This window comes from Panthera uncia, chromosome D2, assembly GCF_023721935.1.
Source record: "Panthera uncia isolate 11264 chromosome D2, Puncia_PCG_1.0, whole genome shotgun sequence".
NCBI lineage: Eukaryota > Metazoa > Chordata > Mammalia > Carnivora > Felidae > Panthera > Panthera uncia.
In genome coordinates this window covers 41,123,342-41,140,174 of record NC_064818.1, presented here as the reverse complement: position 1 = coordinate 41,140,174, position 16,833 = coordinate 41,123,342, and the positions used below count along the sequence as shown (strand labels likewise).

The following is a 16,833-nucleotide window of genomic DNA, read 5'->3' as shown; positions in this document are numbered from 1 at the left end:
GCCTGAAGCTGCCTAGGAGAAGTAAGTGAAGACAGAGAAGTCATGGTGAGCTAAGGAACACCAACATAAAGGCAGGAAGGGGAAAAGGAACTCATACATAGAGAATGAAAATGTGTACCTGGAACAGTAGGAGGAAAATCCACACAGTGGGAAAACTTAGGTAAAGTGAGAAAAGGTCTCATGGAGGAGGGAATGTTCACTGGCTTGCAGGTTATAGAAAAGTTAAGTAAGGAAAAGGCTGAAACAGTATGACAGCTACAAGTTAATTTGTAACCTTAATCAGAGCGATTTCCCCATAGTGATGAGGGCAGGCCCTTCAGATTCCTATGGGAAGTGGAGAAGGAGAGACTGTGTGTATAGACTATCCTATCCGTGGGTTTGAAGGAGCTGGGAAAGAGACAGGATGGTAGGAGGAGAGGGGGAACTAATTTAGATTATTATTAGATATGCTCCCCTTCTCATAATCATAGACTATGGTTTTAAGTATAATATTTATTCTTTGTACATTATGATAAGCAATTCCCCTTATTTCTCTAGTGCTTTATATTAAAACACACACACACACACACACACACACACACACACAGAAAATGTTATCTGGTGGTATCCAAGACAATGCATCAATCCATTGTCAAAGAATGTGCTTCACCTCGCTAGAACAGAATCACCTAAAAACATTTCATTATTATATCTCAGTTCAGCTCATTTGGATTGAGTATCTGGCCAAGATCTCAGTGTGCTCAGTGGACATGTCAATTTGCTTTGCTTGGCCAGGTTCCCGAGTGTCCCCAGTCCCCAGCCTTACAAATGCTTCATCATCAGCTGAATGGAAAGCAAGGTGAAAGGAGACAGAATGGTTCAGCTCAAATCTATCCCCATGAGGGAAAAACAATTGAAAACACATGCCCTACTCACAGAGGAGCAACAGCATTATCTTTGTATAACATTAATTCAACATAGAGGTCAAATTTTCCTCAGTAAACCAAATTACTTCCTTTATTCTGTCTGGAAAGAATAATATTTGCCTCTAGAATATCCTCTGAGCATGAGAAATTAAGCCTGGAATATGAGTCATTTGAGCTAAAAGTACAAGATATTCTGGAAACTGAGTTTGGCCTTGTAACTATTTATTTATATTTTATAAGGAACTTCTTTTCATTTTAAAAACAATGTAATAATATTACAGAAGGGGAAAAAACAGAAAAGAGAACCATCACTAATCTCATTAACATAGTTACTCTGCTTTTTGAGTATTTCCTCATTTCTTTCTATATGCACCCAAAGTTTTTACATAATTGCAATCATACAGAATATATAGTTTTATGCCTGGCTTTTTCACTTGACTCATAGCATTACTCTGAGTCGTTTTTTACTCTTTCTAATTATTCTTTTTTAATGACCATATAATATTCCGTGGAGTGTCTGTGCCATAAGTTAATTAAGCATTCCTCTTCTGCAGGACATTTTGTTTCTAATTTATCACTTTAATACATAAGGCTGTATTGAAAAATGTTGTGCGCCATGGTTTTATCCCTATGTTTTGTATTATTTTCTTGGGATAGATTTTCTAAACCAAGATTACTAAGCCTGAGGGATGAATATTTAAGCTCTCCATATGTACTTTCATATTGTTTTTTTAAAAGAATTTACAGATTACATGTCACCAACTGAGGTTTGCCACGTGGGTGGGAGATCCAAAGGCCAGAGCCAGGTCAGGTGGACTGGGTTTCCCGTTGGGAAAGACGTGGAAGGCCAACACACATTCTGTCTAGAGATCTGCTGATAATAAACGTTAGGGAAGCTGACATTCTTTTGTCAAGTTCCAACTGGAGGTGGAATTCTAATATCTGCTTTTGGGAGAGAGAGAGAGAGAGAGAAAGAGAGAGAGAGAGAGAGAGAGCACACATGAGTAGGGGAGGGGCAGAGAGAGAGGGAGACACAGTACTACTTCTAGGGAAGTAGGCTTCAGGCTCCACACTGTCAGCACAGAGCCTGATGTGGGGCTCGAATTCATGAAGTGTAAGATCATGACCTGCGCCAAAGTCAGAGGCCCAACCAACTGAGCCACCCAGGTGCCCCAGGAGGTAGAATTCTAAGTAGGAGAAACAAAACAGGAATTAAAAAAAAAAAAGGGTCAAAATCTGGTAGACAGTTCAAGGACTGAAGAAGTTGTGGGGTGGGAAAAGCCAAAAGGGGCATAAAGTACAAGGCAATTTGAGAACTTAGGTTTGGAGCCTGTATTAGAGGCTGTACGTGTGCAGAACTGACGCATTAGGAGTGTGTCAGACATGCACAATGACACGGGACTTGGCAATAATGAAAACTGATTTAGTTTTCAATGTCTTACATTTTTCACGGACTCCTTGATTCAGTCTCCATTACAACCGGTGAATCTGCAATAACAGGTACTATATTATTGCTCCCAATTTCAGGCAAGGATGCTAAAACTTTGAGAAGAGCAGATGAGGGACTTTCCTAAGATGACACAGTGGCAGCTGTGTCAGGTGACCAGATGCCTGGGCTCTGCCTTGCCATGCTCTCCACTCCACTGGCTTCTAATTTTGTGAACACAGTGTGAGCACAAATATGCCATACTCTATTTAATTTCCGCTTCTAGTTTCTAATCATGTTTAGTATTTGATTAAGACACTTAATATAAGAACAGGGAAGTGGACAACAGGATCATTTACAGATTTGAAAAATGTGCCCATAGACAAGGAGGTGAGCATATTCCATATTAGTACTGAGTCAGCACAAAACTAAGTGAAGGCATTGAATTAAAAAAAAATTTTTAACATTTATTTATTTTTGAGACAGAGAGAGACAGCGCATGAACGGGGGAGGGTCAGAGAGAGAGGGAGAGACAGAATCCGAAACAGGCTCCAGGCTCTGAGCTGTCAGCACAGAGCCCGACGCGGGGCTCAAACCCACGGACCGCGAGATCATGACCTGAGCCGAAGTCGGCCGCTCAACCGACTGAGCCACCCAGGCGCCCCCAATTAAAATTTTTTTTAATGTTGACCTATTTATTTATTTATTTTTTTGAGAACGAGAGAGACAGAGTGTGAGTTGGGGGCGGTGGGGGGTGGGCAGACAGAGAAGGAGACACAGAATCTGAAGCAGGCTCCAGGCTCTGAGCTGTCAGCACAGAGCCTGACATAGGGCTCGAACTCATGACCTGTGAGATCATGATGTGAGCCAAAGTCAGATGCTTAACTGACTGAGCCACCCAGGTGCCCCTCCATTTTTAAATTTAAGAATGTTTGTTTAACACTAAATCTCTTTAGATGTGGCTATTATTTATTGTAGATATTCCTTCCTTACAAATTAAAGGGAACATGGCCATGACTTATTATTGCAGTGTGCTGGCCACATTGGGCTAAAGTCAAGAAGGGAGACAACAATAAGGATGTGAGAGGAATTTGAGGTCTCTGGCACCTATAGCTACAGCAAACATTAAACATAACCTGACTCCTACGCAGTGACCATAAATCTTCACACTAACAGCCTACTTACCTCTGTTCTTAGGATCTGATACAACAAGTCTAGCTTTCAACAGAAAATTACAAGGCTTACTGAAAGTCAAAACAAAACACATACACTGAAGAGAAAATGGCATTCTCAGAACCAGACTCAAATATGATACAAATTTTGGATTTACAGACATGGAATTTAAAAAAAAATTTTTTTTAATGTTTATTTATTTTTGAGACAGAGAGAAGCAGAGCATGAACGGGGGAGGGTCAGAGAGAGGGAGACACAGAATCTGAAACAGGCTCCAGGCTCTGAGCTGTCAGCACAGAGCCCGACGCACGGCTCGAACTCACGGACCGCGAGATCATGACCTGAGCTGAAGTCGGATGCTTAACTGACTAAGCCACCCAGGCGCCCCAAGACATGGAATTTAAAGTAGTTATGATTACTATGCTAAGCGCTCCAATATAAAAAGTGGACAACATTCAAGAACAGAGAAGTGATGTAAGCAGAGGGTTGGAAACTCTAAGAAAGAATTAAAAGGAAATGCTAGAAAACCAAAAGCACTGTAATAGAGAGGAGGAATGCCTCTGACAGGCGCATCGGCAGGCTAGAAATAGCCAAAGGAAGAATCAATGGGCTTAAACATGGGTCAATAGCAACTTCCCCAACTGAAATGCAGAGAAAAAGTATGAAAACAAAACACATCAAAACAAAAAACCCAAACAGAACGGAACACTGAAGAACTAAGGGATAATTTCAAAAGGTTGAATGCAGGCAAAATTGGAATATCAGAAGGAAAGAAAGAGAATGGAATAGAATAAATATTTGAGGTACTAATGGCTGATAACATTCTATTTAATGTTCCAAAACAAAAGACTCCAAACCACAGATCCAGGAACAGAGAACATCAAGCAGGTTAAATGAGCAACTTCCTCCTGACCCCAAACAAAAAAAACTGAAAGGGCGGGCCTACGCCGGCCGACTCCATCTTGTTCTGTGTTCTCCACCTTGAGTGACTATGTCCCCAACATGACCCCTTTTCCGGGAAAATCACAGAAACCTCAGACCGCGCCTCCTCCCCTTGAGTAACCTCCCGCTCACCCGTTCAAACTTCCTGATCAAAACACGCCCAGCGACCTGCGTAACAGGACTCGGACCCTTCCCCAGCCAATCGGCCGAGGCCACGACCCTTCCCCAGCCAATCGGCTGAGGCCACAGCCATTACCTCACCAACTGCCCCTAGACCCCTATAAAACCTTTGTGCTTTTGAAACTCGCTCTCTCCCTGGTATCTCACCGCTGCGTCGGTGCAGGTAGGGGATTGAGCTCGAGCTAGCTTGAATAAAGGTTCTTTTGCTTTTGCATCCGACTCGGCTCCCTAGTGGTCTTTGGGGATCACGAATTCTGGGCATAACAAAACCTTCCCCAAACAACAACAACAACAACAACAACAACAAAAACAAAACAACTTTCATCTAGGCATATCTTAAGTTCTAGACAAAAAAAAAAAAAAAAAAAAAAAAATCTTGAAAGAAACTAGTGAGTGGGCAGTGATTGTGGGAAATAATATACCTCCAGAGAGATAAGGATAAGAATTTTGCTACATTCCTAATCAGAAACTATTCAAGTAAGAAAAGGATGGAATGAAATACTTAAAGTGTTGATCAAAACACCCTCCCACTAAGAATTCTATATCCAGTAAAATGTTACTTCATAAGTGAAGAAGAAATCCTTTTTCAGGATAGCAAAAATTGAGGAAACTCATCACTACCATGCCTGTCCTTCAAGAAATGTTAAAATGTGTTCATTAGGCAGAATAAAAATGATATAGTTCAGAATCTTGGATCTACATAAAGAAAGGAAGAGCATTGGCAAAATAAAAAATATGAAAGAAAATAATTTATTTTCTTATTCTTGATTGATCTAAAAGATATCTGAGGCAATAATAATGATCAGGTGATTATTTGCATATGGATAATTGAAATGAATGACAGCAATGTCTCAAGGGACAGAAGAGAAAAACTGGGAACACTGTTATCAGGTGCCTGTGCTACGCATGAAGAGGTATGGTGTTGTTTCAGCATAGATTTAGATTAGTTAAATATATGTATTGTGTATTCTTGGGCAATCACTAAATGCTTTTCTTAAGCATATAACTGATACACTGAGAAGATAAAATTGAGTAACCTGAAACACCAATTAGAACCAGAGAAGGGAGGAAAAGAGGGACTAAAAAAGAAACAAAGAACAAATGCAACAATAGATAACAGTTACAAACATGGTGGAAATTAATCCAAATATACCAATGGTCACTTGAAAATTAGTTGGTCTCACCTCATGAAGATAAAAAGCTTCTGCACAGCAAAGGAAACAATCAACAAAACTAAAAGGCAACCAACGGAATGGGAAAAGATATTTGCAAATGATATATTGGATAAAGGGCTAGTATCCAAAATCTATAAAGAGCTCACCAAACTCCACAACCGAAAAACAAATAATCCAGTGAAGAAATGGGCAGAAAACATGAATAGACACTTCTCTAAAGAAGACATTTAGATGGCCAACAGGCACATGAAAAGATGCTCACTGTCGCTCCTCATCAGGGAAATACAAATCAAAACCACACTCAGATATCACCTCACGCCAGTCAGAGTGGCCAAAATGAACAAATCAGGAGACTATAGATGCTGGAGAGGATGTGGAGAAACAGGAACCCTCTTGCACTGTTGGGAATGCAAACTGGTGCAGCCACTCTGGAAAACAGTGTGGAGGTTCCTCAAATAATTAAAAATAGACCTACCGTATAACCCAGCACTAGCACTGCTAGGAATTTACTCAAGGGATACAGGAGTAGTGATGCGTAGGGGCACTTGTACCCCAATGTTTATAGCAGCACTCTCAACAATAGCTAAATTATGGAAAGAGCCTAAATGTCCATCAACTGACAAATGGATAAAGAAATTGTGGTTTATATACACAATGGAGTACTACGTGGCAATGAGAAAGAATGAAATATGGCCATTTGCAGCAACGTGGATGGAACTGGAGAGTGTTATGCTAAGTGAAATAAGTCATACAGAGAAGGACAGATTCCATATGTTTTCACTCCTATGTGGATCCTGAGAAACTTAACAGAAGACCATGGGGGAGGGGAAGGAAAAAAAAAAAATGGTTAGAGAGGGAGGGAGCCAAAACGTTAGAGACTTCTAAAAACTGAGAACAAGCTGAGGGTTGATGGGGGGTGGGAGGGAGGGGAGGGTGGGCGATGGGTATTGAGGAGGGCACCTTTTGGGATGAGCACTGGGTGTTGTATGGAAACCAACTTGACAATAAATTTCATAATAATAATAAACAAATAAATTTAGTTGGTCTCAGTACACCAATCAAAAGACAGAGATTGTTGGAGTGGAGTGTATTAGAAAACAAAAGATCTAACAGTATGTTGTCTATAAGTGATCCACACACACAAAAATCTGTAAACACAAAGCTCCACTTAAAAGATTGGAGGAGTGCCTTGGTGGCTCAGTTGGTTAAGCGTCGACTTCAGCTCATGTCATGATTTCACAGTTCAGGCTTTGTGCTGACAGCTCAGAGCCTGGGGCCTGCTTCAGATTCTGTGTCTCCCTCTCTCTCTGCCCCTCCCCTGTTCGTGCTCTGTCTCTCTCTGTCTGTCTCTCAAAAATGAATAAATATTTAAAAAAATTAAAAAAAGATAAAAGGATGGAGATTAATATTGAAAGGCTCTTGTGAATATGTTTGCAGGGAAGCATGTGTAGGGAGGTCTGGACTGTATTTAAAAGCTTTTTTCGGGGTAGGGGGTGGGCAGGGATCCGGGGGTAATTTATCCTCACACTGATGATTGAAAGGCATCTTTCCCTTCGGCAGGAGGCTTTTTGGTCCTGGGGTTTCTAGGGTAGATGCTCTCAAGGTGTGGGACCTGAGCCAGCAGCATCACCATCACCTAGGAACCTGTTAGAGATGCAGAGTCTTGAGCTCCAACCCAGATCTGCTAAAACAGAGCTCTGGGGGTGGGGCCCAGTAATCTGTGTTCAACAAGCCCTCCAGGGTTTTTTGATGTTCATTCAAGTTTGAGAACCTCTGCTGTGGCACCTGTTTATATGAGTTTGGTCATGGATCACTATCTGGGCATCATCAAGAACAGGTACTCATTCTCAGACATATGCTTTCTTGTACTGATGACTGTATAGGGATAAATTTATTTTTCTAGCCAAACTGTAACCTCCTGAAGGCCAGGGTGTGTCACATTTATCTGTAAATACTTTATGCCTTGCTCCTGAAGGGTTGGTCCAAGACCAGAAGCATAAGCATCACCTGGAAGCTTGTTAACAAGGTAGACTCTTGAGCCCTATCCTAGATCTACTGAATCTGTATTTAAAAACAAACATTTTTTTTTAATGTTTACTTGTTTTTTGAGAGAGAGTGGTGGGGGGGACGGTGCAGAGAGAGAGGGAGACAGAATCCGAAGCAGGCTCCAGGCTCTGAGATTTCAGCACAGAGCCTGACATGGGGCTCGGACCCTGAACCGTGAGATCATGACCTGAGGTGCCCTGAATCTGCAATTTAACACCATCCCCTGAGAATGTTAAGTGAAAATTCGTTGAGCAATTGCGTAGAGAAAGTGCTTGTTAAGGAAAACATGTATTACAAATTGAGTAAAGAAAATAAAAACCATCATTTTTGTATTTTTATCAAGGGGGTCCTAGACTGAGATTTAGGACTACCTGGTTATATCTGGTGGGAATATGGTGCCTCCTGGAAAGAAAGATACCCAAAGGAAGAAGCGACCACGAAGATGTCCTGAACCATCCAGAGCCATGGGGATGTGGTTGGATGTGGACTTAGAAGCATTTGCTATTTCAGTTCTTGTCCTTGTCCTTACTCCTTTAGGTTTCACAGAAGAGGGGAGTCCCTTGGAAAACAGCTGTGCCTTACATAAAACCTGACAAGGCTTGCTTTTTTTTAATTTTTATTTTTTATTTTTTAAAATTTACATCCAAATTAGTTAGCATATAGTGCAACGCTGATTTCAGGAGTGACAAGGCTTGTTTCTCTAAGATTTAGGGCATGAGCTACACAGCTTTGACACTCCTGCAACAGAGCATATAATAAAGGGAGAGGGACCACTGTGCAGCATTGAACTCCTGGGGTTCCAGGAGTTCAGCTGTAATGGGAAAGGGGACATCTGGCAGGAGACAGAGGGACAGCAGCAGCACTCACACGGGGTGGACATGTCCATAAATACACCTGAGATATACCTGGGAACTCGAAGAAATACTTAAAGCACCCTGTAGGGACATGGCCCACAGAAAAATGAGTTATTTTTGCTGATGTCACCCCATTGGCTCCCACAGGCTGTGCAGGGCTGGCTAAAGTCGCACTAACTCTCAAGAACAGTTTTCTGTTTTCTCTCATTCAGATCGTTCCTTCAAGGAACGATGGTTCCTTGCCTGCAGAAACATCCAGAACTCCTGTAAGAAAAAGCCTAGGGAGCAATATTATGTGCGATAGTTCCTTTGCCCTGTGTGGGATTTTCTTTATTTTGGGAAATACAAATTTCATTAGTATCTCCTTGCAATGGATGATGTGGGCCAGCATATTTGTGAAATTCTTTGTACCATTTAGGCCTTATTCTCTTTGAATAATAGAGTCTGAAATTGGTTGAGCGGCAAACTACCCACGTTTCTCAGCTTTTATCTCACACTTTACGAGTTTCCCCCTAAGAACACTGTATTTGCTTTCTAGGACTTTGGTTGTGTGCTTTATTTCCTCCATGGAAAGACCCAGGTAAAGTTTAAATTACAGTTAATTGATAGAGGCCAAGAAGGAAGATAGAAAAATTTAATTAGTTTCCCTGCAAAATAATGTGTATTAATCTGACTTTCCACACTAGAGACTAACATATCTTAACTTAAGGTGCACATGAAGTGTTCTGTTTAAATATACAGGGTCTGAGTCATTCTCCCAGCTTATTTTCTGTCTAGACAGAGAAGAGACTCAAATCCCTTTTAAATTATAAAATTGTTCTGTGATTAGATATCATGGTTGTCTCCTGAGGCATTCATGGAACATCATAAATAGTTAACACCTGTTAACACTTGATTATTTAGGAGGCTTGAAGCAGATGCTGTTGGTGTTTCATGCGCCATGCCCTCAGCTTACCTCTGCATTCAGCTGCTGTGTGTTGGGAGCTCTCGGGCGACCACCTCCCACCTCCAGCACCCAAGATTTTCAGCTTTCTGTTTTAGGTGCTTCTCCAAAGTGCAAGGAGCTTGCTCAGTACACAGGCTCAGGCCTGGAAGTGGGAGGGAGTTAGTGTCCCCCCAATAACCAACAACCACTGGGGCGGGAGTTAGTTGATGGATAGATGGCCCAACCCAACACAGGGTGTGGAGCTTCTAGGGGTGAGTGAGGGGGTCGGGAAGCTGGGGTTCCTTCTTGAACTTTTGAGGAAAAGTGATTTTTTTTTATTTAAACAAATTAGACTTTTAGCTCAAATAGAAAAAGAAATGAGAAATTTTCTGTTCACGGGGGCTTCCTTGAATTTCATGGCCTGGGTGGGATAGCCTTGATCCTGTTTACCCGTTTCTGTGTCTACTGGAGGAAAATTCCAGAAGCCAGAATTAGTAGTATTCAATTTAGCACATCCCCTGGTGCTGGGAAATGCCAGATCTTGTGCCCTTCTGTTCTTTAGAGGGCTTAAAAAGCCCTACTGTGAAACGTGCATGAGGGGTGTGTGTGTGTGTGTGTGGAAGGGTTTGTGGTTGTTGCAAATAACTAGAAAATACTGTTGCAGGAGGAGGTCACGGAGAGGACATGACCCTGGGTTTACCTGCCAGCTGCCTGGGGCAATCAGACCCCCTCAGGGGCTTCCCACCCCCTCCCCTGTGCTTGGCACGTGCTTTCCGCTCGCCTTCCCCAGCTGCAACCTGTTTCAAGTGCACAGCCTTGAGACCACCTGGATGGGACACGTGACTGAACCCACGCGAGACTTCTATAAAGACCGTTAAGCTTGGGGCCGGTAGATGTGGAGGTCTGTTTCGCTCATGGGCGCAGGGACGAGCCTGGTCGGTAAGTTTACCTGGCCGTTAAACCTGCCACTTATTCATCTGCAGTGGTCACTTTCTTGGATCTTTCTTCGTTCTCCGCGTCCCTGGGCCAGTTTCAGGTTTCTGCAAGTCTGGTTGGTAAGTTATCCTTGCTGTAAAACCTGTCACTTACCTACGTGGAGTGGCTTTTTTTTTTTTTTCGGATCTCTCCTCGCTTTCTGTGTCCTCGCGCCAGTTTCAGGTTTCACTAGGGGAGCTCCCAGAGCTGTGACCTGGCAATAGGTGAGCTACCCGGAGACTAAAAAAACGGCATTGGCAGAGAGGCGGCCATGGAGAGAATCCCAGGTGGGTGCCGCGTCTCTCTGGGGGGAGGGGTGGCCTGTACCCCCGGTGCTTGCGGACCGTTGTGTGAACAGAGGGACGCTCTGTTGAGCTGGGTAAAGTACCCGGTGGAGAAAGGAAGCATGTGGCGCACGGAGGGCTAGCGTCTCCTGTGGGTAGCTTAGCCGCCGATGCCCAACTAGGGTAGGGGTTGAAGCTTGAGTTAGAAAGTTGGAAGAAGAGCAGAGGTTGAAAGAAGGACGGGTAGGTGTTTACTATGTGGCTGGCATCAAGACTGGCAGGCTAGGTAGGAGAGCAGGAGGAGTTGGGAAGCTTAGCATAAGGGCCTACAGAACTAGGAGGGTGCAGTCCTTCTGGGTTGAGGTCTGGAGCAGTTTGTGGCAAAGTTGCTTTCTTTGGCCTCTTTGCTTTCTGTGTTTGGAACCAGTTTCAAATTTCACCTGAGGAAGTCCCGGAGTTACCTATGAATCAACATGTGCGGAGAGGAGATAGAACAAAAAGGATTATGGAGCCCTTCAGGTGTAGGGATCTTGCCTTATGGTTTCCTTTTGAATTTGATGTTTATACTAAATGTTTGTCATCTATACTTCTGCAGCCTCGAAAGGGAAGGTGGAGAAGGGAAGGCAGAGTCCATAATCTGATGCTCATTTGTAATCAATTTAAAATCTCTTTCGGGAAGAGAACAGTTTACTGTTCTGCTTTGGTTGGTAATGTCAAATAACGAACGCCTCACCTATGTTATGCAGGGGCTGCTGGGAGGTCTGTGATGAGGAGTCTGAGGTCATAAGCAGGTGTAACGGGAAGGTAATTAGTATGACCCTATCAAACTAGTCGTGGGTTTAGGAGGGGAGAATAGCTGTGGTTGTAAAACCTCTTTGCCATCCTTGAGCCAATTTCATGTTAACTAGTCGTACTCCTCAGCTGAGAGGACTCCACGAAGTCTTGTGGAGTTCTAAATTTATCAGATCTCACTGTTCAGGTTCTTGGTTGCAAACCAAGGGAATTAAGCAGAAAACAAAAACATTGTAGGATATTGGGTAGTTGACTGAGTCTCTAGGAAGACTGGAGAACCCAGCTCAGAAAATGAGCGGTAACCAAGATCAGCTGGGCATGGCCCTAGGCAGGGGATCCCTGGTGTTGCTGGTTGTTGTATGGACCCCACAACTGCTCTGGGACTTTCCCTGCAACATTCTCAGACTTGTGGAAAGTTTAACTTGTTAAAAATTTCAAGCCTACACAATAAAGCATGACGAATCTCCATGAATCAATTCCCACATTCCCTATTATAGTTCTGCTAACTTTATTTAATCTGTCTTCCATTTAACTTTTTTTGGAGTATTTTGAAGCAATCTTAGACCTCACAATAAGTCACTTACAAATACTTCCTATCTTTTTTTCTACCAGATGACTTTTTAAAAAAAAAAAAAAAACTTACCCATGATACTACCCTAACTTGAGATGCTGTCTTTCCTATAAATTCGTGTAGGATTCTGCTCACTGGTAAATCTTTTCTATTTAAGTTTCATCATCCTATGCCTACACCCTTGCAGCCTCATAGCTGGGGAGGGAATGTTCATCCTTTTGGTATCCATGATAGAAAATTAAGCCATTCTCCACACCCACTCCCCCCAGGCCCACCTGTCCTGGAATTACTTCTTAACAAGAAGGGTGTATACATTCTGGGCAGACAAAATGGTAGATAAAGCATACTAGAGATCAGAACATGCTCACACGGCCATCAGATGAGTAGCCACTTGTCAAAATTGCAATTTAAATTTCCCAATTGCCTTTGACTTCCAGCCTAGCGTTCTTCTATAACTCTATAAAAACACTTTGATTGTCATTAAGCTTTGATTTAAAGCGATATGGTTTCCACCTGGATGGAAGGCTATTTTCTTCTTGGGAGGTTTATTAGCAGTAACATATGTAAATCTATGCAACTTTCTTTTGATACGTTCTCTTGGGAAAAATTACACCAAGAAATTATTAATGTACATGAAAACAACAGTTAAAATTCCCAGAGGATAATCGAAGCATTGAATATCTTTACATATTTTAAGGCCTTGGCCAATATTACTGGAGGGTGGCAAGGTTGGAAAGAATGTTAAAATTTCCCTGTTGATAAACTTGGTCAGTGAATGTTCTTATGCCAGGAGAATTAAGGTTGTTTCTGGTAGTAAGATGTAGGCTCTTGGCTTGATCTGGTAGGATCCTTAATGCAAATCTTACTCTTCGAGAAATAGGATGCATAACTTGTCATAAACCAAATGTTCACCTTTATTTGTGCTTCCTATGGTCTCACTGTTTTTAATCCTCCTCACCAGAGATCATGAGTGATCACAATCATATTTTTTTAAATTTAAGAGCATGTGAGCAAGCGAGGGAGGGGCAGAGAAAGAGCTCGGGAGAGTGAGGATCCCATGTAGGCTCAACATTGTTAGTGTGGAGCCTGATGAGGGCCTCTAACTCCACCCAGGTGTTCTTTACAATCTAACTTCTAACCTTTGCCATCACTGGGGATCAGAGTTTGTAAAACTCAACAAGTATCTATTGATCTACTCATCACAGAGGTGGAGTGCATAGTAAGGTACTTGGCCCTCCAAGGGATCAGGGGAGATTAGAAGAACACTTTTATAAGATGAAGGTATCAGAAAGGAGATGAAATCTAAAAAGCCCTCAGTGTTTAGAGAGGGGAAAGAATCTTGCTTGGAGAGATCTAGGAAGCCTTTCTGGTATACGTGGCATCTGAGCCGGAGTTTTTTATTTTATTTTATTTTTTAACGTTTATTTTTGAGACAGAGCATGAATGGGGGAGGGTCAGAGAGAGAGGGAGACACAGAATCTGAAACAGGCTCCAGGCTCTGAGTTGTCAGCACAGAGCCCGACGCGGGGCTCGAACTCATGGACTGCGAGATCATGACCTGAGCCGAAGTCGGACACCCAACCGACTGAGCCACCCAGGCTCCCCTGAGCCGGAGTTTTAATACTAGTTCAAGGGCATTTCACATGGAAACTCAAGAAAGTACAGGCAGGCACTAGGAGTTGCCCAGCTTAATTGGTTTGTGTGTGTATGTAAGCAAGTGTAAAAAATTGTCCTGCAATTAGATTGACTGAAAACCAGGCCTTTCAGAGTTCATTAGCAAAGGCTAGAAGCAGAAGTTTCAAAACTTAGTAACAAAAACTACCTGGAGAAAGAAGTACTGTCACGAGATCTAGTGCAAGGGCACTGCCCTAGCTGGCCCCAGTCCCAAGGACTGGGCAGACACAATGGGCCTACAGCCTAGGGGGAGGTGCCCCTGGGGACAACTGCTCCCTGGCTCTCTGAGCAGGCCTCTGACCTGTTTCTCCTGGTCTTCCATAGATACCTTTCTGGTGGTGGTGTTTTGGCCTGCTGCTCACCAGCCGAGGAAGGCTTTAAACCAGAACGGAGTTCCAGTCCTTTGCATTTGGATCTTGCTTGTGGATTTGTGCTAAAATCTGCAGGAGCAGGGTCTAGCACTCCATGTGTGAATGCTTTCCACGCTGTGTGAAGGAGCTGGCCATATCCCTGGGTTTGGATATTGGCTTCAGTGTGTAGAAATCTGATCTCTGGCGAGTTACCATTTCCCCACCTGTAAAATGGTGGTAGCTGCCCTGTTCTTACAGGGTTGTGTCAAATAAATTACTAGGTATAAAGAGCTTGTAGAGGTGTTATGGAGTGCTAACTACCACTGCCGCGCCTGTGTGTGTGTGTGTGTGTGTGTGTGGGGGGGGGGGGGGTTGAGTTGGGGAGGGGTGCTGGGATGGTTTATGTGCAGCCTTGAGAGTGAGGCCAGGAGTCTACAGCAAGAGCCCTGCATGCTGGCACACCTGGGCTTGCCCTGGATAAGAGTCTTCCTTTCTGAGCTCGAAATTATTTCAAGGGGCCAGGGGCTAACTTCACTACCCTTCTAGCTGCTGCTGGGGGAACTGGGTCGTACTCCTGTAGTTCCTGAAGGCCAGCCTAGAAGAGGTCTTGGTGTGGCCCAGATGTGACTGTAGCTGCACTAGCCTGTCATACAATGAAATGACATGTGACCATCAGTGAGCAGCTCCTGTGGATTGCAGGTGCGACATATGAGGGCGACTAAGGATCCTTCCTGTGCCGGGAAGCTTCCATTCTAAGGCAATTCACACAACAGGATTACAGGGTACAAACGCATGCAAAGGGAGATGTAGTTGTCAAGCTTAAAAGACCAAGACTGTGGCTAAAGGAGTAGGAAGTGAAAATTCAGGCAACTATAAATCTTTGAGCCATTTCTCTGCATTTTGAATGCATTGCCTTAGTCCATACAAAGCCTTACATTGCTGTTTTGAACAAGTTTTTCAGAGCAGAAAACCTAAAAGGAAGATTACCTCAGAAAACCAGTGCCCTGGAACATAAGGGCTGCAGCTCACTGGGCCAGACCATGCTTGACTGGAGGCATTGACCTCCACTGCGCCTCTGGGCTGAATCTGCGTGTCCCTAGAGGAAGCCAGCCCCAGGGTTCAGGGGACACGTGAGAATGGGAGCAAGGGTGTGGGACTGTCTGAGGGGAGCCTTTAGTGCCCTTACACTCAAGGGCGATTTCCCCTCCCAGGGCAGGGGGAAGGGCCCTATCACTTCTGTCTTGGGTGAGCTTAAGGCTTTGCTCCTGGTTCTTCCTCTCTTCCCTGGGAGCTCTTCCCTGCGGATGGCTTCAGAGGGGCATCTCTATATGGAAGGTGGACTCCCAACTGTGGAAGGAATGTTTACCTTACTCGATAGTTTTATGCATCCAGAATTTTTTTTTTTAACGGGATTCAAGGAGCAGAACCTGAATCAGTCTGGACTTTGGCATCTGAGTAGAGGTCCAGGTAACTCAAGAGGAGACGAGTATAAATTCCGAATTCAGTTGGTGGTAAGTTTTCTGCTGTCCTCTAAATTTATCCTGGAGTCTGCAGTCAGGTCTTCTAAGATGATTGGTTTTGAAGCATGCATTCATGCCCTCAATCTTAGGAGCCAACACAAAGTTGAAGCTTTATCAATGCTAGATAGATCAATAGGGTTTGAAATGAAAGCCCATAAATCAAGAGTAAGCAGATGTTAATCCAAATCCTGTCACTATATTGGGAGGTTAGATAGAAGTTGGATGATGGTGTAAAAGGTCACCATGAGAAAAGACTTAAGTGTTGCCTATTGTGTTCAGGAATCCTGTCTATGGAGGAGCATCTCTATCTACATAGTGTTGAAAGGTTTTTTTTTTTTTCCCCCCCCCCCCCCCCCCCCCAACCCTCAGATTTAGATGTGAGAATGTGGGGAAGCGGGGGCCTGAGCTCTCTCTGGTCCTGTCTGAATCCATTAACATGGTGTTTTGGGAAGGCGGCTGGTGACCTGGCTGAGAGCCTTGGTTTTTTTCATTTGTAGTATAGGAAGGATGACCATAGGTACTCACAAGTTGGTTGGAAAGGTTAAATGTGATCCTCTAGGTCCAGTGTCTAGTACTCAGCCCATAGTAAACACTGAAACCTGTAGATGGGATTACTTTCATTGAATATGACGTGGCTTGAAGTGGCAAGTTCTCCAAAGCTGTGCCTTTCACTTTGAATTTAACTTTTCAGTTCAGAAGCCACTGGGATTCCTAGATGATTGTAAAGAGTTTTGAGTACCATGGATTCTGCTGACAAGCACGCTAGATTGGGGTCAACAATGTTGCTTAAAGATAAACATTTCAGGCAACAGGAGAGACTCCATTTTTAAGGAATCCAGAATAAACATTCTTGGAAAACCTCTTCTTGAGTGTGCATTAACAGCAGATTTACCACAAATCATGTTCTAGTACTGATAAAGCTCAAGTTGAGTTGTGGGCAATAGACAAAATAGTGATAGAAAACTTTGTTTCCCCTTTACTAAAGGAACCTGGCATGTTTGACAAGTCAATAAGCCTTTGATTTCTTTGTTGCTCTGTCAC

General features: G+C 43.3%; 1 protein-coding gene across 1 annotated transcript in view; it reads left to right on the top strand.

Moving 5' to 3' along the window:
* The first annotated feature begins 10,513 nt into the window (after positions 1-10,513).
* Positions 10,514-16,833, top strand: part of LOC125932768 (uncharacterized) — a 789,340-nt gene continuing 783,020 nt past the window's right edge. The window contains exon 1 of the mRNA XM_049645303.1: positions 10,514-10,888. Coding sequence (XP_049501260.1) covers positions 10,873-10,888 — 16 coding nt within the window. The 5' untranslated portion in view covers positions 10,514-10,872. The remainder of the gene's footprint in view (positions 10,889-16,833) is intronic.